Consider the following 27,435-nt stretch of genomic DNA (forward strand, 5'->3'; position numbering starts at 1 on the left):
CCTGCCTCCACACTGTTGGGAATCACAGGCCATTACATCAGTCTGCTATTATACTATTTTGGAACAATGACCTTGGAGAACTCAAAAGTCAAGTCTAGAAAACTGTGTAAAATAAAGAGCCAAATTTAGATGCTCAGTAATTTCTGCCTACTTTAGCACAGTTATCCTATTATTTATATTGGCTTTGAATTTGTGAAAGTTAAAAGATGGTTTAGTGGGTTTTCTTTTTTCCCCCCCTAGCTCTGTTCTAATGTACCCAAGGTTGGCTGTGACTCAGGAACCCCTGCCTCTGCCTTGCAAGGCTAGGATTGTGAGACATTCATATATGGTATACCCTTCTTAACATTTTTCCCCTTAAGAGAAATAAAATGGAAATCAAATTAACAATGAAGAGGCTGGGTAGAACACTTGCCAACTATTCCCCATGCCTCCTAGGTTTGACCCCTCAACATTGTTTCCTATCAAAACCAACCAAACAAAACCCTTAAACAATTGAGACTGCTTCCAAAGTAAACATGTTACAGATAAGCTGTATTAAAAATGCTTTTCTCTGGTCTCATTTTTGGAAATCCTTATTACATCTGATATGGGCATAGAAATTCACATTCACACTCACATACTCAACAACAACAACAAACCCCATAGTTTCCATGTGATTTTTACATACATTCAGACTTGAGAACTAACTGATGGATTAAACTTTAAAGAATTCCACTATAAACATATTTTCTGGGTGTGATTATTTGGGCACATGGTGAATATTGTATGAGTATAACAATACTCTTCAACTCAGATAATCTGATAAAAATGCTGAAGTGTGAAATGTTAATTGTCAGAGCCAGCTTTTATCTTAAGAACCAATCTTACCATGCCATGATCAAATGTGAATACACCAACATCACGTCCATGATGAATGTGATTCCGTCTAATAATTGGATTTCCATGATTTTTAACCCAAATCCCAGCTAATGCATTATTGGAAATTTCATTATCTTCATAAATTCCCTACAACAAAGAGAGATAAACATTAGTGCAGTTTCAAAAAAATTAATAAAAAAGAAGGTCCAAACTACAAAAATACCTGTGCGTGATCTGTTATATAAAGTCCGACATTTTCACAGTCACTGATGTTACAATGCTTGATAGTGGGACATGCTCCTTGACCACTAACACATACTGCAGAACCAACTATAAGAAAAATTATTTATTCATTAAAAACCTACTGAGGAACAACACAGTGGCTCCACTTTATACCAACACAAAGGCATCACAAACCTGTGCAAGTGCTTCGGATGATACAGTGATCAATAATAGGGCTACAGTTTACTGTAATCTCTAAGCAGTGGTGCGCATTGTGATGTTGAGCAGATTTGTCATCAGGGTTGAACTGAAAAGTAGAAATAGTATTTGAAAGAACAGCTTCTGCATTACCTAATTCAAATAAAGATTTCAAAACGAAAAATCTTTCTTACTCTTATTGTCATATAGCCAACATAAGCATCTTCAGAGCCTTCCATAAAAACAAAAGTTGAGTCTCTAGTGTTTTCAATGATAACCTTGTCTGCCACTTTCCCAGGTGCTGCAGAGAAGACATTTGACACATACAGCTTTATTGTATTAGACCAGTGGTATTCGTGCAGAGACATCCCCACCCCCAAGGTCAGGTCCTCAATCTGGCTCAGGTTAGTCTCAAACTGGCTCAGGTTCTCCCAACTCCTCCTCCCAAGTGCCCAGGACAGGCCTACGTCACTATGTAAACTGAGGGAGGACTTTAAAGGAAAAAAAAAAAATTTAGTATTGGACCAGAGAAAAAGCTCAGTGGTTGCTCTTCCAGAGACCTCAGTTCAATTCCCAGCTTCCACACTAGGTGGCTCACAACTGCCTGTGTCTCCAGCTCCAGGGACCTGGCCCTCTCTTCTGAACTCCAAACACACGTCTATACTCAATATCACACACACACACACACACACACCATAAATTTAAAAGATATCAATATTAAGCAGCAGGGCTAATATTGATCTTTTAGTTAACTATGCTCCATTAGTATTTATGACAATCATGTATTGGGGATATTGTTTGATTAATACTACATCCAAACTCATGTATGGTAGTACTTCTAGTAAGATTCAATTATAAACAGTATGAATACCAAATGCAAGTTCAACTATATTTTCAGTCACTAGCACTAAAAAGGCCCCAATATGTAAATTAAATAATAGGAATAATATGCTAAAATTCTAACAATAATGAGTTTCAAAATACCTGCACCAATCATAGTGATTGGAGATTCAATATATATCCATTCATCAGTATATATTCCAGAATGAACAAAGATAAGCCCATCAAAATGTGCTTCCTGTACTCCACCAAGGGCATCTTCAATAGTATCATAATACTAGAAAAAAACAGAAGCATCAGTACAGAGCAGTTACTATATAGTCATAAAAATACAAATGAGACAGGAACACATGTCATATAACAATGGGAGGGAGACATGGGGGAGGTCAACAGAAACTCATTCTACCTGAAAATGCTGTTACAAAACCCTGTATGTCAATTAAAAAATAAAAGCGAACATACCAGCATATTTTCTCTTCCTTTGTATCGTGCAGGGTTACTGTAGAAGTGTTCAGCAAATCCCGGCTTTACATGTGCTCCTTTATACTAAGAAGTCAGAAACAAGATAGAACAGTATTATAAGTCAATGTTCTAGTGTAACTCTTACCCCAACCCATCTTCAGACAACAAAGAACCTATTCATTACTACCTAGTTATAGGCAGATTTTCGGTGTTGCCACTACTGTTACTTTGGGCTAGGTTAAGTCTTTGAAAGGGAGTTGTCTTATGAAGCAGAGGCTGTTCAGTAATATCCATGGCCTCTGCCAAACGTGATACTAAAGATAAGTGTCCTCTTCTGCTTTGAGTGTCTCAAGACTGCTTTCAGCAATCACTCCTAGCTAAGAACTACTCAAAATGGACTAAAAGAAAATTAAAATATGAAGGGTGGGTGGTATGCCTTTAATCTCAGCACAAGTGGAGGTAGAAACAGGTGGATCTTTGAGAATTCTAAGCCACTCAGGACTACACAGTGAGACCTCATTAAAAAAAAAAAAAAAAAAAAAAAAAAAGAAAGAAAAAAAAAAAAAAGAAAGAAAGAAAAGTTAGATACACATGGAATTTGAAAATGTCTAAAACCTACTAGTCTATGTACAAATTCAAACAGACCCTTTGGAATCATAGTTATCCATGTTATTGAGGCTTCCTGCTATTTACACTTTCTTCCCTCTAAGACAGTCTTACTATATGAAAGAGGCTAGCCTTCAACTTAGGAGCTTACTGCCTTAGCTTAGCATCCTGGGCACTGGGACTTCAGGTAGGGTGTGTGTGTGGGGGCACCAGTGTGTCCAGTTTGCAATCTATTCTTGGATACATTCATTTATTTAATTAAAAGCTTTAAATTATGCATAGTTGTGTGTGGGTGTATGTGAGTGCAGTTGGCCAAGTAGTCCAGAAGAGGGCGCTGGATCCCCCTGGAGCTGGAGTCACAGGAAACTACCAGGTGCTACATGGGTGGTGGGATCCAAACTGAGGCCCCTTACAAGAGTGGTACATGCTTTAACCCCCTGAGCCATCTCTCTAGCTCTGGATCTATTTATAGACACATAACATAAATCTGTATTTTCTATATTTCATACCAACTGCTGAAAACTCTCTTTCCATGGATTAGGATGTTCATATTCTTCTGGATTAATCTGGTAGAATTTACCAGGTTCAGGATGCATCATAGGGCGGGTATATTCAAATACTTCCATATATAATCGTTTCCTGAAGGAAGAAGAATTAAAGATTTCCTTATAAAATACTCTCTAGATTAATAAAATATTAAATTATCTGAATGACCAAAATTTCAGTAAGGACAGATAAATTGAGTATCAAAATAATAGAAATTAATAGCTGATCAGTTCCTGAGATGGCACTGGCAGTGCAGGGCCTCTCTAGCCCAGGCTGGCTCTTACTCCTGGTCTCAAGGGAGCCTCCTACCTTACCCTTCTGAGTAGCTGGGACCACAGACAAAAATACCTTCTTTTTTTCCTGTCAAGACAGGGTTGGCCTCAAACTAAAGATCCACCTGCCTCTGCCTTCCAAGTACTGGGATTTAAGGCATGTGTCACTACACCTGGCTAGCAAAATATATTTTACAAGATTATTAATTTTAAAAAGCCGGCAGTGGTGGCATGCATCCTTAATCCCAGTACTTGGAATGCAGAGGCAGGTGGATCTTTGTGAGTTTGAGGCCAGACTGCTTTACAGTGCGAGTTGAAGGGCAGACAAAGCTGTTACACAGAGAAACCTTGTCTCAAAATACCCAAAAGACCCTGACTATACTCTCTCTCCTCCCCTGCTCCATAAAACCAAGATAGTACACAGCTTCAATGCATTCATTATTAATGTTTGATGAACTTTCCTTCTGGTCTTTTTACCTATAGATTGTTCATTTACTTTGATTAATCAACATAAAATGTCTTTAAAAAGGGGTTTTATAATTTTTTTAATCTCTGTGTGGGCTGGAGGGAGTGTGTACATGCCATTATCATATGGAGGTCAGAGACAACTTGTGGGAGCTAGTTCCCTCCTTCCACCATGTGGGTCCAGATACCAAATGCAGGCTGTGAGTCTTTCCCTTCTGAAAGGGTAACAAACCTCACTCTGTTTGGTTCACCTTTTGTAGATTATAGGGGTGTACCACACCTGGGTCAAAACTCTCAACTTTGTCTCAAGTAAAAGTCACTGCTAGCAGATTTATCTCAATCTTTTAACCAGGCATCATACAGTTCACTCATTTTCTTCTTTTTGCAAAAGGTATGTTTGTGTGACTTACTGGGATGAGTTTTGTATGTGCACTGTTTGTAGTGCTGAGAACCCAACCAGGCCCTCTGAAAATGCAGTGAACAGTCCTAGCACCAGCCCTTACCTCATTTCCTTACTGCTGGAAGGAGACCACCTCCCTATTCATTACCTACATGTGGTTATGAAAAACTGTGCAAAAAGTCTCTTATATAGCCCAGGCTGGTCTTCTTTTTGTAGACCAAACTGACCTTGAGCTCTTTCTGCCTCTGCTGGGATTGGGATTAAAGTGTGTGCCTGCAGCCCAACTAGCCCTGTTTTAAAAAATGAGGCAACACTCCCTTGAGGAGCCTGTACCAACACTTGGGCATGTCTTTACACGACTCTAGAGAAACCCATATCCATGTTCCTGGTGTGCCCTACTTTCTTCTGAGCTCCCCCCTCTTTCTCTCTCTCTCTTTCTAGACAGGGCTGATCTATGTAGCCTTGGCTGTCCTGGAACTCACTCTGTAGACCAGGCTGGCTGGGCTGTTGTGGCATACACTTTTGACCCCAGCACTTGGAAGATGGAGGCAGAGCCAGGCAGATCTCAGCTGTATAAGATTCTGTCAACACCACACCAGACTGCACAAATAAAACATTTCTTCCCAAATCACTCAACTATTATAACTTATAAAACAGCAGAAACAACTTTATTTACTGGTTTATAAACATTTCTGGGGGCTGACAAGTCTTCCACAATTATGATAATCAAGTAACAGAGTCTATAAACATTTTAATTTTCTTTCAACTAATTAGCTCTAACTAGAAACTCACACTTTGACTTCCCTACATTTGGCATTTTAGGCATCACATACTATATGTCAAGATAACAAGAAGGTTTTCACTTACCACAAAATAGGATCATTAGCAAGTTCACTGAAGCGTTTACACACACAAGCGGCTCTACAAAGATCCTGTTCCAGCAAATATGAGAAGATTTTTAAAACTACTTCATCTGGTAGTTTCTCCTGAAGATACTGTTCTGCAGGTGCTGCTAAAAAGAGATTAACAAAGTAAGCAATTCATTTACCAAGCAATGATTTCCTCATTAAAAAATAGTGATTTTATCTAATAGTTTCTATGTTTTGATGAGTTCTACTTTCCTTTTATCTTACATATATGTTTGTACACAGACACACAGAGTTTTTGTTTGTTTTATATTTAAGGCAGTCTTAAAAAGTTTCCTAAACTTGCCTTCAACTCATTAACTTAGGCAGGCACTTAATTTTCCAACCCTCTAACCAAACATGCCCATATGAGCTTCCCAAGTAGCTACGGTTTATAGCTATACCACCTGGCCTGGCTATTTTATTTTAATTTAATAAATAAATAAATAAATAAATAAATAAATAGGACTTTTATATAAAAAGGAGGTAGGAGTTGGCGCTGCTCCTGCAAAGAACTTATGTTTGGTTCTTAGCACCCATAACCAGAAGCTCACAACCTCTTGTAAACCCAGATCCAGGAAACCTGATGCCCTTTTTCTAGCCTATTCAGGCAATTGTAATACCCTTTCCATAAAAACACACACACCCATAATTAAAAATAAATAAGTCTTAAAAAAAAAAAAGTCAAGGAGGTAAAGCTTAGAGTCCTAACTTTTTTAATAGTAACTATTCTTAACATTCAGATAGTATTTAATTTGTAATTTTTCATATCAAATAATATATAGCTGTGGCTGTCCTGTAAAGCTCTATGTAGACCAGGATAGGATGGCTTTGAACTCTCACTGATCCACCTGCTTCTGTCTCCCGAGTGCTGGAATTAAAGGCATGTACCTTTAAAAACTCATTTTTTTTTTCTTCACTCCTTAGCTTCACATTCAAAATACCTGATAGATCTTGTGACTTTCCAGACACTCTGGCACGTTTTGCTCGATGTCCAAAGTTTTCTGTAGTTGAAGTTGAGGCACCCTTCAGAAACAGAAAGAAAATTTATCAATCAGCTATTTCTCAAAAGTTCTGCTCCCCTGCCCCCAGTTCTTTCATTGCAAAAACAATTACAATTAACTGACCTCCATACTGTTCTTTGTAGGACACGCTGTTCTTTTTGGCAAGAGAGTTTTTCTACGAAGTTGGTATGGACTATTTTGTGCACCAGGACCTGATTCTTCTGCAACCATATCTGCAGGAACATCATCTGTAAAAGAGAAAAGGAGCATGGTATCCATATTTTTTGATTTTTGTTTTTTTGAGACAGAGTTTCTCTGTAGCTTTGGAGCCTTTCCTCAAACTCAGAGATTGCCTGCCTCTGCCTCCCGAGTGCTGGGACTAAAGGCGTGCATCACCAATGCCTATCTGGTATCTATCTTTTTAATAAAAATTGCAAATTTGGCAAGAGAAAGGAGCAACAGATTTTTTTTTTTTTTTTTTTGGGTATGAAATTCCAGCCAACTGGATGGCTATCTGACAGATGTTAGATGACTTATAACACTTGGAAGACATTAAAAAAAGGAGAGAAAGTGAAGATGCCTCTAGTTAAGGAGAGGAGCAGGATGGAAGAGTAAGGTGAGCAGACTGGCTGGTAAGGGTGCCACTGCGAAGCAGAGTAAAGAAGGCATCACTTCTGAGGAAAGACAGTCCTGTGTACTAGACACCAACTAGGGTGAAAAGGATACTCACAGAGGGTGCTCTGAGATCTGGTGCTAGAGATGAAGAGTATGAAAGAATCTGCCTCAGGGAGGGGGAAGGGAGAGGCTGAGGTAGACAGGAAGAAGAGTCTCTCATGGCAGAGGTGATGGCAGAGATGGATTACACACAACAAAAGAGAGACATGACTGGCAAATAAGTACACAGGATAATGGAAGCCATATTTCTGTTAAAGAAAACAGCTGTAAATATAAAAATAGAAAGCACGGATAAGCCCTTTGATGTTGAGACTAAAATAAAGGTATAAAGTATGATTTTCGACCACAGATACAAAAACACAGATGTAAATATTTAGATGTGAATGGAAAATATGCTTATCATCCTTAGTTCTCTCCACATCTGAGAACAGGAAGCTTCCCAAAGTAGTGAGCACAACTAATAGCTGGACCTTGCTTTTGAATAGCCTTTTTTACAAAAGGAAATTTCCATAATCATTGGAAAAGTGGTAGACCCCAGGGCAGGAGCAGGGAAAGTACAAAGAACATCTCGTGGCAAAATTATTCAAAACATGATGAGGTCATATAAAATGAAGCAGAAGTGAGCTTGAAAAGGCAAAATCATGCTGGAGCATCAGGAGTAATCAAAGCAAAGCTATAATCCATAAATCTACAGTGATACAAATAATGCTGAAAAGTATGACAAGCAAGGTATTTAAAGTTATCTACCCAGAGATTAAGAAGTGAAACAGGATAAATGCCAACTGCATTGAGAGCTCAGGGTTAACATCATTAATAAGACAAACTGAAACTGTACTACTTGATAGCACATAATAATAGAATTTCTATGATATCCCTAACAAAAATGCACAACATGAATTGAATTATGAAAAACCAAACAAGCCCAAATTTCTTTTCTGAAGTAAAATGGTTTCTGTCAAAACAAGAGTACAAAAGTTGTTCTGCAGGATTCAAAGAGACAGGGCAGCTAAATGTAACCTGTGGTTCTTGTGGGTAGAATGCTACTCCCCACCCCACCACCAGTTAGTGAAACTTGGAAACCTAGAGACTGGAAAGCAGGGTGTGTCATGGTTCTTAAGGAGAAAGTCTTGTTTGTAGGACACACAAACTCATGAAGTCGGATGTCAAAGGGGACTTAACTTTTTAAGGACTGGCACCTCTCTACAACTAATTCTCTAAGTTTAAGTTTGGATTAAACAACAACAACAAAAACCTTAAAAATTTCAATCCTAACAAGCCAAAAGAAGAAAGATGGTCAGGAAAAAAAATGACTGCAACATATTACAAAGGGGGAATTTGTTCACAAATCAATACATCATCAACAGGCTGCGGTGGTATGTAAGATATGGACTAAATTAAGGAAATACAAATAAAAACAACAGTGAGATAAACAAATGTATATAATTTCTCTCTCTCTCTCTCTCTCTCTCTCTCACACACACACACACACACACACACACACACACACACACACACTTTTTCAAGACAGGTTTTTCTGTGTAGTTCAGGCTAGCCTTGAAGTCAGAGATCCACCTGCCTCTCTGCCTATAGGCATTCTCTGCCACCATCTGGCTGATACTTTTTATCTACCAAATTAGCAAAGATACAATAGATAGTTTACATACTAGAACCATCAATAAGAAGAAAGGCTCTTCATTGCTTTCAGAAGGCAGTGTGGCATGCTGAAACTTATCTATCCATTTCTGACAGCTAATCCCACAGCTGTTGTTACATACACAGCAAAGCAGTAGCATGTACCAAGACATTCATCTCAGTAGCTATTCTACTACAGGACAACAGCCAAAATGTTCACTGTCAGACAGCTCACAATGGACTATTGTGTGGCTGTTACAAAATATAAAGCGATTCTATCCAGTGTGATGAAGCACTATCTCCAATGTTGGCATACAAATCAGGGCTGCCAGCACTGGGGAGACAGAGGCAGGAGGATCTCTTGAGTTCCAGGCCAGCCTGGTATAGAGTGAGTTCCAGGACAGCAGGACTACACTAAGAAATCCTGTTTGAAAACAAAACAAAACACAAAACAACAAAAAGCTAACAATCAAAAAAGCCCCAAATAAACAAACAAATCAGAGCTGAGACTGTAGTTTAGGAAGAGTGCCTATTATATATACAAGGCCCACACTGCAAAATTCAGATGAAACAATTAAAAAAACAATCTAACCCTAACCCTACACATATATGTACACATGCAACTTGTTTAGGAGACACACACTCCCCATGGGATAGAGAGTCAACTTGAACAGGCTCTTATTGACTAACCAAAAAAAAAAAAAAAAAAAAAAAAGTGACTGGAGAAATGGCTCAGTAGTTAAAGCACTGATGATCCAGGTTCAATTCCTAGCATCTACATAGGGGATTAATAACTCTAGTTCCAGGTATATCTGGCACCTTCTGGACTTTTCAGTCACTAGGCATGTATGCGGCATATAGACATACATGCAACACAAAATATTCAAATTCATAAAATAAAAAATTTCTTCCTGGTTTAAACCAAACCATAAATGACCAACAGATAAGACAGACACACACTCCAAAAGAAAATAATAAAACTGCAGAATCAGTGCTTTGCAATTTCTTAATGAATTAATAGACTTAGTCATTGAGTATCAGTCATCCCTAGCTAGTATAACTAAAAGAGAAGCCAGATTTTATATTTCCTCAAGGAAGAACCAAGCCAGAGGCACAGCAGCCAACTGAGCAGAAAGCTTAGCAGTTACTATTTCCTTTACACATTGTTTTCAGGTGGGTGTTAGGGCACACATTTATTACCTCAGCATGCAGGAGGAGACCGTGGGCAATCAAGAGCTTTGAGGCTTCTCTGGGATACATAACAAAATGTGTTCCTTTTGTTGTTTTTGAGACAGGGTTTCTCTGTGTAGCCCAGGTTGTCCTTGAACTCACTCTGTAGACCAGGCTGACCATAAATGTGGAGATCCACATATCTAAACCACATATGTGGGTCTGTGCAAGCTGTTTTAAACCAAGTCCCAGTGTTACACTCTAGCAGGTGGTGGCGCCTTTAGTCCCAGTGCTCAGGAGGCAGATGCTGGTAGTCTTTGAGTTTAAGGCCAGCTTGGTTGGTCTACAGAGTGAGTTCCAGGACAGCTAGGGATACACAGAGAAACCCTGTCTGAGAAAAAGAAAAACAAAAAGTTGCTTTGGTGATGTTTTTCTTTACCATAGTAGAACAGATACTAAGACAGTTGTTTTAATTGTTTTCATCTTTGCTGTATTGTAACTGTAACCTCTGAGAGCAAGGGTCCTCTTTTATATCTTTCTTCACGTTTCAGCTCAGTACCTATACAGACTCAGTAAACGTTGACTCCTCTGATAAAGAATTACTGAATTCCCATACTACTGAGACCTACATCTTTATTGAAGAATGAACAGATAGGAACTAACTTAACTTTTCCTTCCTCCAAACTTACATTTTTTTTTACATTATTTTTCTTCTTCCTAAAATTATAGAGAAGTATTCCCCAAGACAGATTTGGCACACAAGAATAGATAAAATATTTATTATATAAATAAGCAAGACAATAACGAAGTCAAATACTGGGCAGCTGCCAGTACTAACTATCTTAATTAGGGTTTTGCTATGTGACACTCCACTTATATGTGATCTCAAAATCAAGAATAGCTACCAAAGTTAATATGCAATTCAACAGAAAGCTACATATAACATATATGCACACATATAATCAATTTATTTTTACATTTCTAGACCTTTCTTCAAATCATGTGTGTATATCTATGTGTACATGTTTATATATTTTTAATTAAAATTTTCACTATGAATTGGAACCACTAGGGTAAGGAAGGCCTTCAGATAATAAACAGGTTTCTTAATTTAAAGGCAAATATTTAACAACTTTTAATTAAGTAGCAATGAAAATGTATTAGGATACAAATAACAATCTGGTGTCTAGCCAGCCTAAGGCAAGAACACCTTTTTTTTTTTTTTTTTAAATATATTTGACCATCCCAAAGGTTTCCAGAATACAGTTTATGGAAATTAACATATAGAAGTTATCCTTTCCACACACACAGACCATCTATATTCCAAATTACTTACAGAGACACAGAGCAGACTGGAAACAGTCAAGACTATGCTGGTGACAACCGTGTGTTTAGAAACAGCTCTAAGTCTTACAGTGCAAAGCACCACCACTTGACAACTGTTTCTAACACAGTGGAAAAACACTATAGCTTTTTCCAATTAAAAATACCCATGAACAAACTGAAATCAAGAACATTATAAATATTCTGTAATTTAAAAAAAAAATTTTTTTTGTTTACCTAAAACAGAGGTATTTTAAGATAGAGAATCCAAAAGTAAGAATTTTAAGTCTGCTTTTAAAAACCTTGACCCGACATACAATGTAATCAGATCCTGGTTATATTTACATTACAAATCTTCAAAATTTAACCATTTGGTACAATGCTACATAATACCCTGCAGTGACATATTTGTTTATATAAACAAGTACATGTGTCTGTTAAGCTTTCACCATTATGTAACTGTAGGAATTAAGTTTAATCCTTCCAAACAAACAAACCAACCCCACACTGCTACTCTCTAACAACTGTCTCTGAGAAGCCAAATCATTGCTATTATATCAGAAACTCAATGAGAGTTCATTTCTACTGAAGAACTTTACAACTTTTTGTTCTAAACTACATGGCATAAAGCTTGGCTAACAAGTATCTGCTGAATGAGTGAATGAATGAAAGTCTGTGCCATGCATGGTGCTGTAACTGAGTGGCTGTGTTGCTCTTTTTTAGAGGGAGTTTTGTCCATCAGACTCGCCTTCATCATCTTATATAGCACAAAACTGATGCTTCGTGTTTGACGTGTCATCCAATTCATGAGAAAACTACATTGTAAGTGATAGAGTAATTTTGCTCAATGGACTTGTGTTCTTTGTGTTTGTCAAAATTACTGGTAGTATCTAGAAAGAAAACCTGTTCCAGAACTAAATTTCATAGCTTTAACTTGAAAATTCTAATCTCTCAATTTTGATAGCTGCTAATCCAAGCTTACATTTCCTTGGGAATATTTTAGCTCTTTCCTGTTATATATCACAAGCTGTTTCTCCAAGACACTTCAGAGAGGAGTGTAAAACAGCCCCTTCTCCTGTAAAATGGAACATCATAAAAATTCTTGAATCTATTTTTATTTAATAGTGTGTGTGTGTGTGTGTGTGTGTGTGTGTGTGTGTGTGTGTGTGTGTGTGTGTGTGAATGCATACCATATGTGTGGAGGTCAGAGGAAAACTCTTGGGAATTGGTTCCCTCCTTCTAATGTGGGTTTCAGGGACTGAAACTATCAGGCTTCCTTCCATGATAAGCATTTTAACCTGCCAAGTCATCGTGCAAGCCTAAAAATCTCTCAAAAGGTGTTTCTTCTCTTCACTGTTCTTCAGTTTTACATCTTCATTATCCCCAACTGCCAACATCTATAACCACATTCCTATTCTATTGAACAAGAAAATATATTTTTAAAGTTAGTGACTTTTCTAAGGCTGTGTTGAGACAAAGTCTCATCATGTAGTAAGGCTAGCCTGGAGCTCACTGTGTAGCCAAAGCTAGCCCTGAACTCAAAGAGTTCCTCCTGCTTTGCCTCCTGAGTACTGAGATTAAAGCTGTGAGCCACCATGTCCAGCAACTTGTATACATTTTAAGTATTTCCAAGTTCAATCCAAGATTAAATAGTTAACAAGGTAACTAAGCACTGTTATACCTATGTAGAAGCTGATGTGACTAAGTATCAAATTTATCAATCAGAATGATCACTGCTCCAAATTGACAATTAACTCGATCTTAACACACAACTTGGGGGGGGGGGAGTTTAGCCTGTCCTTTTATTTTCACATGAAACTTAAGAAATTTCTAAAAATGTCTTTTATTGGTGTATAGTTATTAGAAAAAGAATAACCAAGATCAGCAAAGTATGAAGAACAAGATGAGACTAAGGCTATTTTGTTTTATTGTTTTTAAAGTGTATTAAGTGTATGTGTGGGTGTCTGGTGTGTATGCTTCCTACTGATATCAGAAAAGGGTTGTGGAGTCCCTGAAATTGGAGGTAGAGAACTCAGACCCTCTTCATGAGCTACAAATTTCATCCTTACAGGCATTAAACATTTAACCTCAGGCTGCAGAGATGGTTAAGGGCACTTGTTCTTGTTTCTTTAATTTTACATTCCAATCACAGTTTTCCCTCTCACCCCTACTTGTTGTTCTGGCAGTAGACCCAAATTTGATTCCCAGCACCCACACTCCAGCTCATAAGCTTTTGTAACTCCAGTTCCTCCTTTTGTCCTCAGGGACCAGGCACACAAGTGGCACACAAAAAAAAAACTGTCACCTTTACTTTATGAATGTCACATAAGACAACTACTGTATTTGGAAGAAGGAAAGCAATTGGGGAAGAGGCATTATCAATTCTTTTTCCATAGCATTACAGTTAACTACAAATATAGTACAATGCCTAGTAATGTTTCTACAAATGAAACAAACAAAAACCCCAGCATCACCTAGCAAGCCAGTCATGGTAGCACAAGGGCACAACACAGCGCTCAGATGGCTAGGGCAGAGGTTGATCATTTGTGACCATCTGAGATTTTACAGCCTACACAGGTAACTAAGGCACTATCCAAATACAAACTTTGTATTTAAGCATCGCTGAGTACACTTGTTACTAGTAGTATTTTAGAGACCTGTAGAAAATACAATGCAGTGGGACACACACCTTCTAAGAGTCATTTTCTAAAGAGGTAACTCCTTAGATGTTTTCATTTAGTAAAAGATTATCGATATTAAGTGCAGACAGTACAGTACAGTATAAAGATACAAGAGTTCTAGAAAGACTGGCCTTCATTTAGAATTCAGTTATTAGCCCCATTCTGTTCAGAGAAAGGGAGGTAGGTGTGTGTGTGTGTGTACACATATAGGATATATGGTAATGGATTCTCTACTTTATTTATTTATTTATTTATTTAATTTTTTGACAGTCTCTTTCACTGACCTTGAAGCTCACTGGCTGGCTGGAATGGTTGGCCAGTAAGTCCCTGAGGTCCCCATATCTCTGCCTACCCAATACTGGGATTACAGATACATGGCTGCTGTGTGTAGCTGACTTATATGAATACTTAAGATCTGAACTTTGGTCTTTATGCTTACACAGTATTTTAACCAACTGAGGCCATCTCTCTGGCCTCAGTTTCTCATTTATACATTTCAACTTCCTTTACTCATTTTCAGTTCATCTACAAAATGGAGGTAAGTAAGTAGGCTAGCAAGATGGCTCAGTAAACGAAGGTATTTACTGTACAAGGCTGACAAACTGAATTTAATGCCTAGTCCACAAAGGAAGAACTACTGAAAGCGTGCTTGCACACACCTGCTCACTCAAACATCACACTACACAAAAGATAGCCTAAAATTTAAACGGAAATGTGCCATGGTTGTCCACCTTAGTATTTATTGTGATCATTGATAACAGTATCTGCTAAATATATCATTTCAATATTAGCTGAGATGGCTAGGGCAGGAGGTTGATCATTTGTGACCATCTGAGATTTTACATCAAAAGTTACAAAATGTATACAAATTTATTTCAAATCCCAGGTAAATGATTTTTTTAACATAGCCCATCTAATATTTGGAAAATCCTATGGGGCAGAAATAATGATTATAAAATATATCTCATGATAGGTCCCAAAGAGCAAAAATTACAGAGTTAAAACTATAAATGCCAAGGGCTAACTACAGGTAAAAACAAACACTGTCTCCTTTAACTCCAGTAGTCATTTTGTAAGGCTGTACAACAGCCAACAATGTAGGGCATTTGGTAAAGCTGTAAAAAGGTCAACGATTTTTTTTTTTTCTGACTATAAAAGTACAAATACAACAAAGGACAACTGTCACAGTGAATGTCAAAACAATGGCCTTCATTGTAGGTCACAAAGGAAGTAATGACTCTTCATTAAACTATCAAACTGAAGGGAAGAGAGAATAAAAAATATTCCAGACATGCAGACTTATTTCAGCCAAACTAAAGAGTAAATACAGAAATAAGACAAGGACACAGTAACCAGCAGGTAATGCAGCTGCCTTACAAAAGCAAGGGGAAAGAAGCTCCAAGATAAACAGTAGCCACTTGGAAAAAGATTCAATGTTCTTTTAGGAGTGATACATGATGACAAAAGCAACATATGATATTTAAAAACAGTCCATAGAGATTGAAGTGATGGCTCAGAGGTTAAACACACAGGCTGCTCTTCAAAGGGACTCAGTACCCACAGAATAGCTCATGAATGTAACTCTGGTCCCAAGGGATCTGACATGTTCTAATGTCCTCAGAGAGCATGAGGCATGTAAGTGGTACAAAAACATACATGCAAGCAAAACACCCATATACATAAAACAACAATCCATCAATATAACTAGAAAGAATTCCCTTTGAGTGGCCCAGAGATAGGGTAATAATACTATGTACTGGAGAAGAAAGTATACTTCTGGTACATAAATAGCATTATCTACATCCATATTCAGAATAAGATGAATACAAGTATATTTTTAACTTCTACACTCAATGCACACACAAATTAATGAAAAATTTGAACACTTTGCACACATTACTAATATACATTCTTTGAGATTTACTTATTCATTTTTTAATGTACATTGGGGTTTTACCTGCATGTATGTGTATGTGAGGGTGTCAGATCCCCTGGAACAGGAGTCACAGACAGTTGTGAACTGCCATGTGGGTGCTGGAAACTAAACCCAGGTCCTTTAGAAGAGCAGATGGTGCTCTTAACCTGAGTCATCTCTCCAGTTCCCAACATAGACATTCTTAACCTTAGTACACCATGTGAGGAAGTCAGGACAGGAACTCAAGCAGGGCTGGAATCTGGAGGTAGGAGCTCATGCAGAGGCCATGGACAGGTGCTGCTTACTGGTTTGCTCAGCCTGGTTTCTCACTGAACTCAGGACTACCAGCCAAGGGGGAAGGGGGGCACCACCCACAACAGTCAGGGCCTTCTCTGATTGATGACTAATAGACAAAATGCTTGACATCTGGATCTCATGGAAGCATTTCCTCAGCTGAAGTTCCTTGTTCTCTAATGTCTCTAGCTTGTGGCAAGTTGACACACAAAACAAACCAGTACAATGCAAATGCAGAACTTATCTAGGACAGTGTTTCAATGAAAAGCAAGAACTGAGATTAATCACTACAGCAAACTCAATAGACAACATCTAAAAGTAACTTAGAAATGACTGGATAAGCTCTGAATGGCCTAATGATCTATTACTCAAACACTACCACTTGGAGCCATCTGTCTTAATGCACAAGTCTTTCAATTAGGACAACGAAGTTCCAAGTTTACACACCTAATAGTATATGCACATTTACTTTCTAGAGATTACAAAAATAGGGAGCCAGAGAAGCGGCACAGCAATTAACGGTGTGTACTGCTGTGCAGAGGACCTGAGTTCATTCCTAGCATCTACATCTAGTTACTCACAACCTCTGTATTTCTAGCTGTAGAAGGATCAGATTCTTCTAGTTTCTGAAGGCACCTATATTCATATACAGACATGGAGACATCTGGTGAGGAAAAAAGACAAGTTGTACATTGTTCTTTTCAAGTTCTGTGAAGAATTGGGTTGGTACCTGGAATAGTCTAGTATATTCCCGCATAAACAAATTGCTACACTAGACAAAGTACCAGATGCTGTCAGATAATTAAAAGACTACAAATATAAAATGAGATACTTTATTTGTAGTAGAAATGATTTATATAAAAGAAGCTATACACAGGCTATCACATAAGAGATGGGAGAAGATTAGGAGTTAAGGCTAGTCTTAGCTACATAGCTGGAGTTGGAAGCTAGCCTGAGGTAAATGAAAACTGTGGAGGACTCAGCTAAAGAAGAGCACCTGTTGCTCTTGCAGACTTCCTGGGTTAAATTCCTAGAACCTACATAGCAGTTGACAACCATCTGTAATTCAGTTACAGGGGATCTCTTCTGATCTCTGTAGGTACTAAGCATCACATACACACTTGTAAGCAACACATATACTTAATAAAAATAATTAAATCAGTAAAATAATTAAGCAAAAAAGAAAACCCTGTTTAGGGGTAAATATAAGTCAGGCAGTGGTGGTACATGCCTTTAATTCCAGCACTTGGGAATCTCCGAGTTGAGGCCAGCCTGATCTACAGAGTGAGTTCCAGGACAGTTAGGGATATACAGAGAAGTGCTATCTAAAAAAGAGAAGTCAATATAGTTTAGAATTATGGGATGGGTGTTCATTTGAAGGGACAGCTGTGGAACTTTACAGGTAAGTAAACAAGATGAAAAACTAGGTTTTCAGAGATGAGAAACCATGACATAAAACCATGAATGGAGGAAAGGAGCCTTGTCACTGAGACTCTGTAAGCAAAGTCTTCAGGAACTTAAAATCAGCAGAGGGAGAGCACAAAAATATTTTTATTCAAGTCTATAGTCATGTCAGATGGGATATAGAAACCAGGCAGGTAAAGCATGATATATGGGCAAAAATAAGAAACACCATATTTTAACCTCCTACTTACAAGTTTTACCAAAGTAAATGGAATATCACATTAGGAAACAGCAGATGGCGCCAAAATGTCATTAAAAATACTGTTTCTGGTTTACTATAAATTGACTTCATGATTAACTGAAACCAAAGGCAGGACATGGGACCCAGGACCCATCATAGTAAAACTGAAGAATGTTAAGAATAACAAACCATTGAAGTTTTCATGTGGTACTATTGTTATAAGAGAGGATCCCCTCCCCCAAGTGCTGGGAGTCTCCTTTTCCTGCTGTCATGCAATGTCAAATTTTCTAGCTGTTCACCAACAGCACAGAATATCTATTTTCTAGTAAACCAGCAAAACAAAACATCTATATCTATTTTTAAAGAAAACAGACACATGGAAGACTTTGTTAAAACTACATGAGGTTTAAAACTATGTTAGGCTGCACAGAAGTCTATAATCTGTTTCTTAGTATTATGGAATTCAAGTACTGTATTTCAAATAATCACAATATTTTCAGGGGCAGCAAGAGGGCTACACAGTTAAATGCACTTGCTGTGCAAGCCTGCCTGGCAAACTCAGATCTCAATTTGATCCGACACCCACATCCACAAGCACATGGCACACATGCACTCGTGCATACATATACATACCCACATGTACCAAAAAAAAAGTTTAGAAAACTCCCATCAGTGTTCCAACTGGTTAGCTCTTGCCAGAAATCACAACCAGGATATTAAAAATTGACTATTTCATATTGATGGCTAGCAAATGTCGATGGCAATTATAAGATTTCAATACTTATCCTTAATTAAACATTTTGCCCTGAAATTTAACCAACACTAGTAAAAAAAAAAAAAAAGCAAAACAAAAAAACCCAAAAACTTTAGCCTTGGGGTCCTCAGTAGATCCATGTAAAGGTGGCATGAAAGAAGGAGTTTCAGGAAGTTGTCCTCTGACTTCCTTTTGTGCCATGCATGGTACATGCCTCCTGACCACCCCTGAAAACCAGCATCACCTTGTGCCACTGAAAATGTGGGGTCGGCAACCCCTTTTTAAGCCTGAGACTGGGAAATACAAACAGTCTGAGACTCAGGTGTAGAGCAGCCACTATAACTGATTTCACATACCCATCCTCCATGGCAGATCTATATCTATTTCAGGGTAGGCAAGCCCAAGCCCATCTTATGCAGCATTAGTTTGAGGGAGCTCTAAGACAGCAGTGTTCTTTTCTGCTAGCACAATCTAAATCAGGTGACTGCTATACTGTCTATGGAGGTATTCCAATCATCCCAGCTCTGAGGAAAACCAACCAGAATGCCAGGCTGACAAACTGACAAGAGCAAAGATACAGCTGTGGAGTATCAGAAATACATTTTAATTTACTGTGTGAGATATTTAAACATCGAGTTTAGTTTAATTTACACCCAAAAGAACCTTGAATTTTGAAAGAGTGCCACCACTCATGATATAAAATAAGGAGTAATAACATAAAATCTATGTTATTAAAGGAATTAAGCAAAGTGGAGTAATGTGAAGAAGAGTGAAAATCAAAACCTAATCTACAAGGCAAAAAATAACTATTCTAGTCCAAATCTCAAAACAATGTATATAATCCTTTTTTTTTTTTTTTGGATCCTCCTTTAACATCAATTATCATAGCTGCACATATTACTGATAGTAACTATGACAAATCTAAACCAATTGATCCAAAGACTTAACAGTTTCAAATACAAGGATTTGTTCTGCATTCAAGACTGTTTCATGTTTCAGTCTAGGAAATAAAATCCAAACCAGTTCTTGTTAAATTAGCTCAATAAAGAGTAGACCCATCAGAACTATAGAAAAGACAACTGATGGCCAGGCCAGCAGAGGCATGCCTACAATCTGAGTAATTTAGTATTCAGAGACTGAGGCTAGACAATAGCAAGCTCAAAGTAAAAACAAAATAAAGCTGGGTGGTGGTAGTGTACACCTTTAATCCCAGAACTCAAAAGAGAGGCAGAGACAGGTGTGGATCTGTGAGTTCAGGGCCAGCCTGGTCTACAGAGTGACTTCTAGGACAGCCAGGGCTACTCTGTGTGTGTGTGTGTGTGTGTGTGTGTGTGTGTGTGTGTGTGTGTGTGTGTGTGTGTGAGATTAACAAAAAAAAAAAAAAAAAAAAAAAAAAAAGGTGTATTTGCTGGAACCTTAAACTTACCTCAGTTAAAAAGTTAGCAATTTGATCATGTTCACAAAGGCACGTGAATGTAACTTCATTCATCTTCAATTTGTAATACCAAATTAATTATAGTAAACAGAATGGACCGTAAACAAATACTCCTATTTATTACAGTCTAAGTTAGTTAGGTAGCATATGCCTGTAACCCCAGAACTTGAGATAGAAGCAGGTGAATCACCAGGGCCAACATAGTGAAATCCTGTTTTAAAATCAAAACAAAACCAACCAAAATTAGCTGTTATTTACAAATAACTGTAGATTCTGTCAAGATTGAGTAGAAGTCCATAAAGGTTAGGTAAACAACTACTTTATTCAGTAGGTCAACAGCGAACATATAAATTAGACATTTCAGCACACAAGTGTGGAGGATGGACGTCAAAGAAGCAATGCTCTGGAATTTAATACTGCTTTTAAGATCCTGGTGTGACTCCTCATGTTGCTTTATTAATCATAGTCTGTTTGCTATGTGAAACGGGAGTACACTTTCTCCCTCATGTATTTGCAAACAGTGGTTTGTTTGTTTTTAAGTAACAAGCGATGAGACATCTAAGTGAATAAAAAAATATCTGGATACTTTAACATATTTATGTTCAAATTTTTTGAGACCTGTTCTGTATCTAGCTCTGGTCTGAAGACCAGGCTGGCATGGAACTCAAGAGATCTGCCTGCTTCTGCCTCCTGGCTGCTGAGATTAAAGACGTGTGCTACTATTGCTCATCCTATAGTTCAATTTTGCTAAACTATAAATGAACACAGGGATGTAGTTTTCACTGAACCACAGTACTTCTCAATAAGAAATTCAAAACAAAACATGGTTATATCAGCGTAGCAAAAATTGCTAAGGTTCTACCTGTGACAGGCCTCAAATCAAATGGAGTTTACTAACCTCTACAACAGTAATTCTCAACCTGTGGATCGTGACCCAAGGGGGTGGACTGACTTTTTTCTCAGGGGTCACCTGAAACTATCAGAAGATGAAGATATTTACATTATGATTCATAAGAATAGCAAAATTACTGAGTTGGCCATCTGACTAGGTTTTGGCCAAGAGAATACAAAGTGTTCTATATGACTGCTAGGATAAATTCTAAAAGAAAGAATGCCTTTCCTCGGGTTTCCTGCTAGACAGAAAGCTGGAGCATGAACACATGATTTGCAACAGAAAAGTCGTGTAAGAGAGGGGACTGGGCTAATACAACAGGAACCTAAGTCCCTTATGTCATGATAAAAGTCTTCATATCAACTGTAAGATCCTAACTCAGTTCAAACGCTTCATCCCAGAAGGGGAAAACCTCTTAACCTTCCCTTCCCCCTTCTGTATGTCTGGTTGTTTGTTTGTTTGTTTGTTTATTTAGTGTGTGTGTGTGTGTGTGTGTAAGTGCACGTAAATGTAGATGCTCGTTTTATCCTCTTGGGCTAGAGTTACAGTCAGTTGAGTCACCTTATGTGGGTGCTGGGAACCAATAGTAAGACCTCTCCAAGAACAGTTAAACTGCTGAGCCACCTCACCAGCCCCAAGTCTAATTCTAAGTCATAGTTACACTGAGTCAAAGAATTCACTGCATTCAATACAAAAATCTTTAACAGAATTAAGATGTTGGTGGAAAAAACCAACACAATTTGTTCAAAAACAGATTCTATTTAAGAAATATGAACTGGGTTGTAACCTTACTGGTTATATAAATAAATACATATTCATATATACAACTATAACCTGGACAGGATCCGTAACCTCACTGAGCCTCAATGTCACAACTGTAAAATTGCAAAAACAAAAAAAAAAAAACCAAACCCAACTATTTATTGAAATTATTTATGAGGATTAAATATGTAAGGGGAGAAAAGAAGAGGCAAAAGGATGGCCTGGCAGAGGTGGCACACACCTTTAATTCCAGCACTTAGGAGACCTCTGTGAGTTCAAGATCGGCCCAGTCTACATCCTGAGTTTTGGGAGCCAGGGCTACACAGTGAAATGAAACCTAAACCCTATCTTGAAAGAAAGAAGGAAAGAAAGGAAAGGAAGGAAGGAAGGGAGGAAGAAAGGAAGGACAAGCAAAAAAGCATACATCCACAAAAGAGTTAAAAATCACTAACTAGGAAACAGAAATCAAAATGGTTATTTTAAAAGCTAAAAGGGGTTGGAGAGATGGGTCAATGGTTAAGAAAACTTGCTACTCTTGCAAACACCCAAGCCCAGTTCCCAGAACACACTGGACAGGGAATCTGACATGATCTTCAGCCTCTGTGGGTGACAGACACACATATGCAAGCACACATTCCTTAACATTGGTAGCTGAAGGAACAAAACAAGAAGAGATCTGAAAGCCTCATACTGAAAACTAAATGATTAGACTGGAAATGACAAGTGTATGTCCATTCACAGATCTTTGGCCAGAAATGCTTATATGGGCCAATGACAGTGGGCCCAGAAGATGGCAGGTCAAAGGGCATTAACAGCCATGTTCTGCAACCAAATAGAAGCATACTGTTCGGATTGTCCTAAGGTGCAAACAACTGAGATGAAATGTCTCATGGTAATCCTGACTCCTGCCACTACCACATCATTGCTGTCACCTGCACGTGACCTCCAAGGGGATTCACTTTATCAGCTGACACAGGAAGACAGGGCTCATTTTATAGGATGTTCCTTCCTGTACAACACAGAGAAATCAGTTCTGGGTGAATAGATACAGCACTGCAATTCCATTCTGGGCCACCTACTGAAGGGCAGTGATGAAGGAATATAGTCACATACACAATTACCTATCAATCCATGGGCTGTGGTCAATGGCTGGATGGTCATGAACGTGGAGATATGTGACTCAAAATTGGGGATGAAGAAACCTGAGGGAGAGGTATGTGCTTAAACCTGAGTGGGCAAGCCCCAAGATATTTGTGTTAACATGTAAATAAATGCCATCAAAAGTGGCATCAGCAGAGGACTTTAACAAATATTCAAGTGGTGGCCTTCCCTGTTAGTGGGCTCATGAACCGTGTATATTAAGCAAGTATCGAGGATGAAGGTTATGCCTGGGCTTAGAGGGGAGAAGGAAGGCCAGTTTAGTTGAAGCCTCTGCTGAGTGCTCCATGTCTGTCAGCAGACCAATATTAGACTTGACGTGGGAGGTTGATGTCATTGAAGTTTGATTATCACTGGATCACTTCCATAATGGAAGAGCAGCACCTTATCTGCTGCCTTAGATACAACCCAGCAAATACTTGTGAAATTCACTGAATATATCATCCTAGAACAGTTTGGCTTCATAGAATAAAGTCTTTTGAAGATTATTAGGTTAATACTTTGTAGGGATGGGGTTGTGATCTGTATGCAACTATGTATTCACTGAATTAATGTCTGACATATGGTACTGTTTCTTCACATGCCTCAGAATCAAGATGTAGAAAGAAAAGAAGGCTTCTTCCTATTGGGAGATAAAACAATGCCACTGAAATGAAAGTTATCATTGCCACCTGGCCATTTCAAACACCCATGTATCTGAATTAAAAAGCAATGGAGTTTTTAGGCTGCCTGAGTAATTTATCTGGACTACCAAGAGGAAACTGGTCTGTTACTGCTCACTCATAAAGGGAAAAGGAAGACCATGTGGGGCATGTAGCAGATTCCCCAGGTTATAACACAGTAATAATGAAAGTCAACAGAAAACTACAACCCAATTAATCAGGACTACAAAAAGCACAGATCCCTCAGGAGTCAGGAGGAGTTACAACTAGCTGAGGTCCTTGTTAAAAGCAAATAGAATACTGAACAGAGAGCAATAGGAAATTGTATAGACGGCAGTTATAATCACCCAAGTAGTGATAGAAACAAAGTACTTCTTCCTTGTGTGTATATATTTAACATACAGGGTCCATTGGGGGAGGGTGTGAGCAGACTGAACTCAAGTCCTGCACGATAAACACAAAACTACAGAGCTTTTGTTTGTTTTGAGCTAGGGTCTCCTATGCAGCTCTGGCTGTCCTGGAACCAGGATGGCCTGGATCTCAGAGATCCAGTGGCCTTTTTCTCCCTAGTGCTGGGATTAAAGGTGTGTACCACCCTGCCTACATGTCTTGACTCTTAAGGGGGAAAAAAAAAATCGCAGTTTATTTATGCGAGAGTCACCTTTAATGAGATTATGGCCAGATGTGGTGGCACATACCTTTGGTCCCAGCACTCAGGAGGCAGAGGCAGGTGAATTTCTGTGAGTTCCACAGCCAGAGATTATGTACGGATTAAGACTTTACGTGTCAATGTATCAATTTGAAGAGTGTATTGGGGCAAGATGAATACTGAAACCAGCAAACTCTTGGGTAAATAAATAACTCTCCATAAATACTCAGTAGGTCTCATCCTTGGAACTAAAGATTTGAATGGAACAAAAAAGGATCTACAGCCTCCAGACTTCATCTGTACTATCAATTATTATGGGTCTCAAGCCTATACACAGATTGTATAGTACATGAGCCAGTTCCTTAATAATAAATACATGTATCAACACAAACATACAGAAGCAGGTATTAAATTAAGTATTTGTTGGACACTGATTCACAGAACTATAAAACAATGTTACTATAAATGTGTTAGTGGAGAACTTTGTCTATTACTTCTTTTTCTCCTTAGCATGATCAAAATAACCCTAACATAAAAAACTTGTTGGGTAAAGATTTGTTTTGGCTTGCAACTTCAAAGGGTATACACAGACCATAATGATGGTAGGGAAAGTGGTGAATTCGCTATGACAGATGCTTGCTCATGTCATGTCTTTGATAAAAGCTAGGTGGAAATAAGGGATAAACCTTCAGACAGACAGCCCAGTCCCACTTCCAAAAAGTCCCATAGTATTTCAAAATAGTACCACAGGCTGAGAACTGAGCCCCCAGTAAATACACTATCCTGTGTGTGTGTCTGTGGGGGGGGGGGGTTCAGATTCAAGCATTACTCTTCATAGAAAGTACGCCATGATGACACAAGTTTATTGCTATAGTTTCTAAAAAAAAAAAAACAAAACATTTTTCTTTTGTTTTTATAGTTCTGTTTTCTATTTGCATGCATACATGCTACAGCATGTGAAGGTCACAGGACAATCTGCAAGAGTCACTTCTCTGCTTCTACCATGTGGGATCTAGGGATCTAACCTGTAGACGAGAGCTTGGCGCAGGTGCCACTACCCACTGAACTATCTTGCTTGCCTTTGTTTTATGCTACAGCTACTGTATTAACACTTTCAGCCCACTTTAGTTTTACCACACCTTGAAAACTTTGAAACAGTTACAAGTGTTGACATAGAAAAGGTTGATATTGCTATTGCAGAGTACTGAAACAGGATCACAATGAAGTTTCAACATAAACACTGGCAAGTTCATCAACTTCTTTCTAGGGTTTACTGGGAGGATGTTTTAGGGTGCCACACACTGACTCCAGGGCTGTGTGTGGTAGGCAAACGCTCTATTACTGAGCTACATCCACAGCTCTTACTTTGTTTCTAAACAGCTCAGCTTACCTCTTTTAATGCCATGCTAGGAATGTCATCTTTGAAAGACAAATCTAGAAGCTAGTATTTATATGGGAGAAGATTAAAGCACTAAGATTTTCACCTTTTCATACACACACTTCCCACTTAAGTTATCATCTCAGGTTTAAAGATCCTTATCTGTATCTTTTCCATAATATAGCCCAGCTTTTCTGCCTTAATAATAGAAACAGGCATATGCCTAACCTCACACGGACACAGGAAGGAAGCTGGGTGTCCAACAGGTAGGTATTATGAAAGTCTTAACTATCACTTCTCGAGGTCTTACTCCTGTTATAGACCCAGACTTCAAAGGGACTTGTGTCTTTACGTCGTCTTTCTGGGTTCTTTGACACGATTTGGCTTGTTCCTGTATCTTCCTTTCCTATGGGCTTACTTTCAACTTTACTGACCACACTAAATCAGTTACCAACTATTTTTAGTTTCCAAAATGAGTGTTTTTTTTGGGGGGGGGGTGTCTAGGTATCTTTCCCCTTTTTGTTTTTGAGTTCAGGCAGTTACAAAATGGTTTCAGTATATAAAGGTATTGCAGGAGGATGTGTGTCCATTAATTTTATTTCTTTTACATTTAATCCATGTTCCTTTGAGTAGGAGAATCAGTCTTTACCTTGTTTTTTTTTTTTTTTTTTTAAGGTTATTTTATATGTATGGGTGTTTTGCTTGCATGTGTATCTGTGCGCCACATACATACCTGGTGTCTACAGAGGTCAGGAGACCGTGTTGGGAACTACAGAGGGTTGTAAAACACTGGCTGCTGGGAAGGGAACTTAGGTCCTTTACAGGAGCAGTTGGTGCTCTGAAACACTCAGGAACTTATTAGCACTCTTACATACACACTGCCAGTCCATGAACTGTGTGGCTGTCCCCACTGCCTTGTCAGCACTCTCCTTTCACTTACTACTGTCCTTTCCCTGCCATTCCTCAAACACCTCAGCATATCATTTACTACATATATGCAAATGGTCCTCCTCAGGACAGCTTTCTATCATTTTATAAAGACAAAATCAAGGGAAAGTACAAAATGATCTTTAGTTCCCCCCCCCCCCTTCATCTTTTCTGAGACAAAATCTCAACTCTGTAGCCCAAACTTTCTCAGCCTCCTGATGATTGCAACTACAGGCCAACAGCACCATGCTTGGCTGTGAGAAATGTTAGCAGCAAGGATTTCAAGTAAAGTTAGCACACCAACATCATACAAGGTGGAAGAGACAGACGGCAGAGGTTTATGTGGCAAATACTTAAAGACTAACTAGGTACATTATTTTATTTTTATCCTTAGAGATATATTGTGTGGGATGGGTGTGGTCATACAATCCTTTAATTCCAAAACTCCCTGAGTCCAAGACTAACTTTGTAACTCACATAATAAGACTCTGCCTCAAAGGGGAGAGGGGACATTCATTCATCAGAAAAATCTTGCCTGCTGATCAGTTCTCTTGTGAAAATTCATATAGGATATGATAATACTAAAGACTAATAAGCTAGACATGGTGGTCTGTGCCCTGTACCCAAGCACTCTGGAGTTTGAGGTCAGCCTTTAAAGGCTCAATTGTCCAGGATGTATATACCACATTGTATATACACAACATT

At 38.4% G+C, this 27,435-nt stretch overlaps 1 protein-coding gene across 4 annotated transcripts in view; it reads right to left on the reverse strand.

The window, feature by feature from the left end:
• Fbxo11 (F-box protein 11) overlaps positions 1–27,435 on the reverse strand; it is a 72,483-nt gene that overhangs the window by 18,704 nt on the left and 26,344 nt on the right. For 3 of the 4 annotated variants that reach the window (XM_051175232.1, XM_051175236.1, XM_051175235.1), the window contains exons 2-11: positions 6,902–7,026; positions 6,719–6,800; positions 5,737–5,881; positions 3,696–3,825; positions 2,581–2,664; positions 2,263–2,395; positions 1,473–1,579; positions 1,276–1,387; positions 1,082–1,188; positions 868–1,005 (exon numbers count right to left, since the gene is read on the reverse strand). In XM_051175232.1, coding sequence (XP_051031189.1) covers positions 868–1,005; positions 1,082–1,188; positions 1,276–1,387; positions 1,473–1,579; positions 2,263–2,395; positions 2,581–2,664; positions 3,696–3,825; positions 5,737–5,881; positions 6,719–6,800; positions 6,902–7,026 — 1,163 coding nt within the window. The remainder of the gene's footprint in view (positions 1–867; positions 1,006–1,081; positions 1,189–1,275; positions 1,388–1,472; positions 1,580–2,262; positions 2,396–2,580; positions 2,665–3,695; positions 3,826–5,736; positions 5,882–6,718; positions 6,801–6,901; positions 7,027–27,435) is intronic. The other variant, XM_051175234.1, reaches the window with a different exon arrangement.

This window comes from Phodopus roborovskii, unplaced genomic scaffold, assembly GCF_943737965.1.
Source record: "Phodopus roborovskii unplaced genomic scaffold, PHOROB, whole genome shotgun sequence".
Lineage (NCBI taxonomy): Eukaryota > Metazoa > Chordata > Mammalia > Rodentia > Cricetidae > Phodopus > Phodopus roborovskii.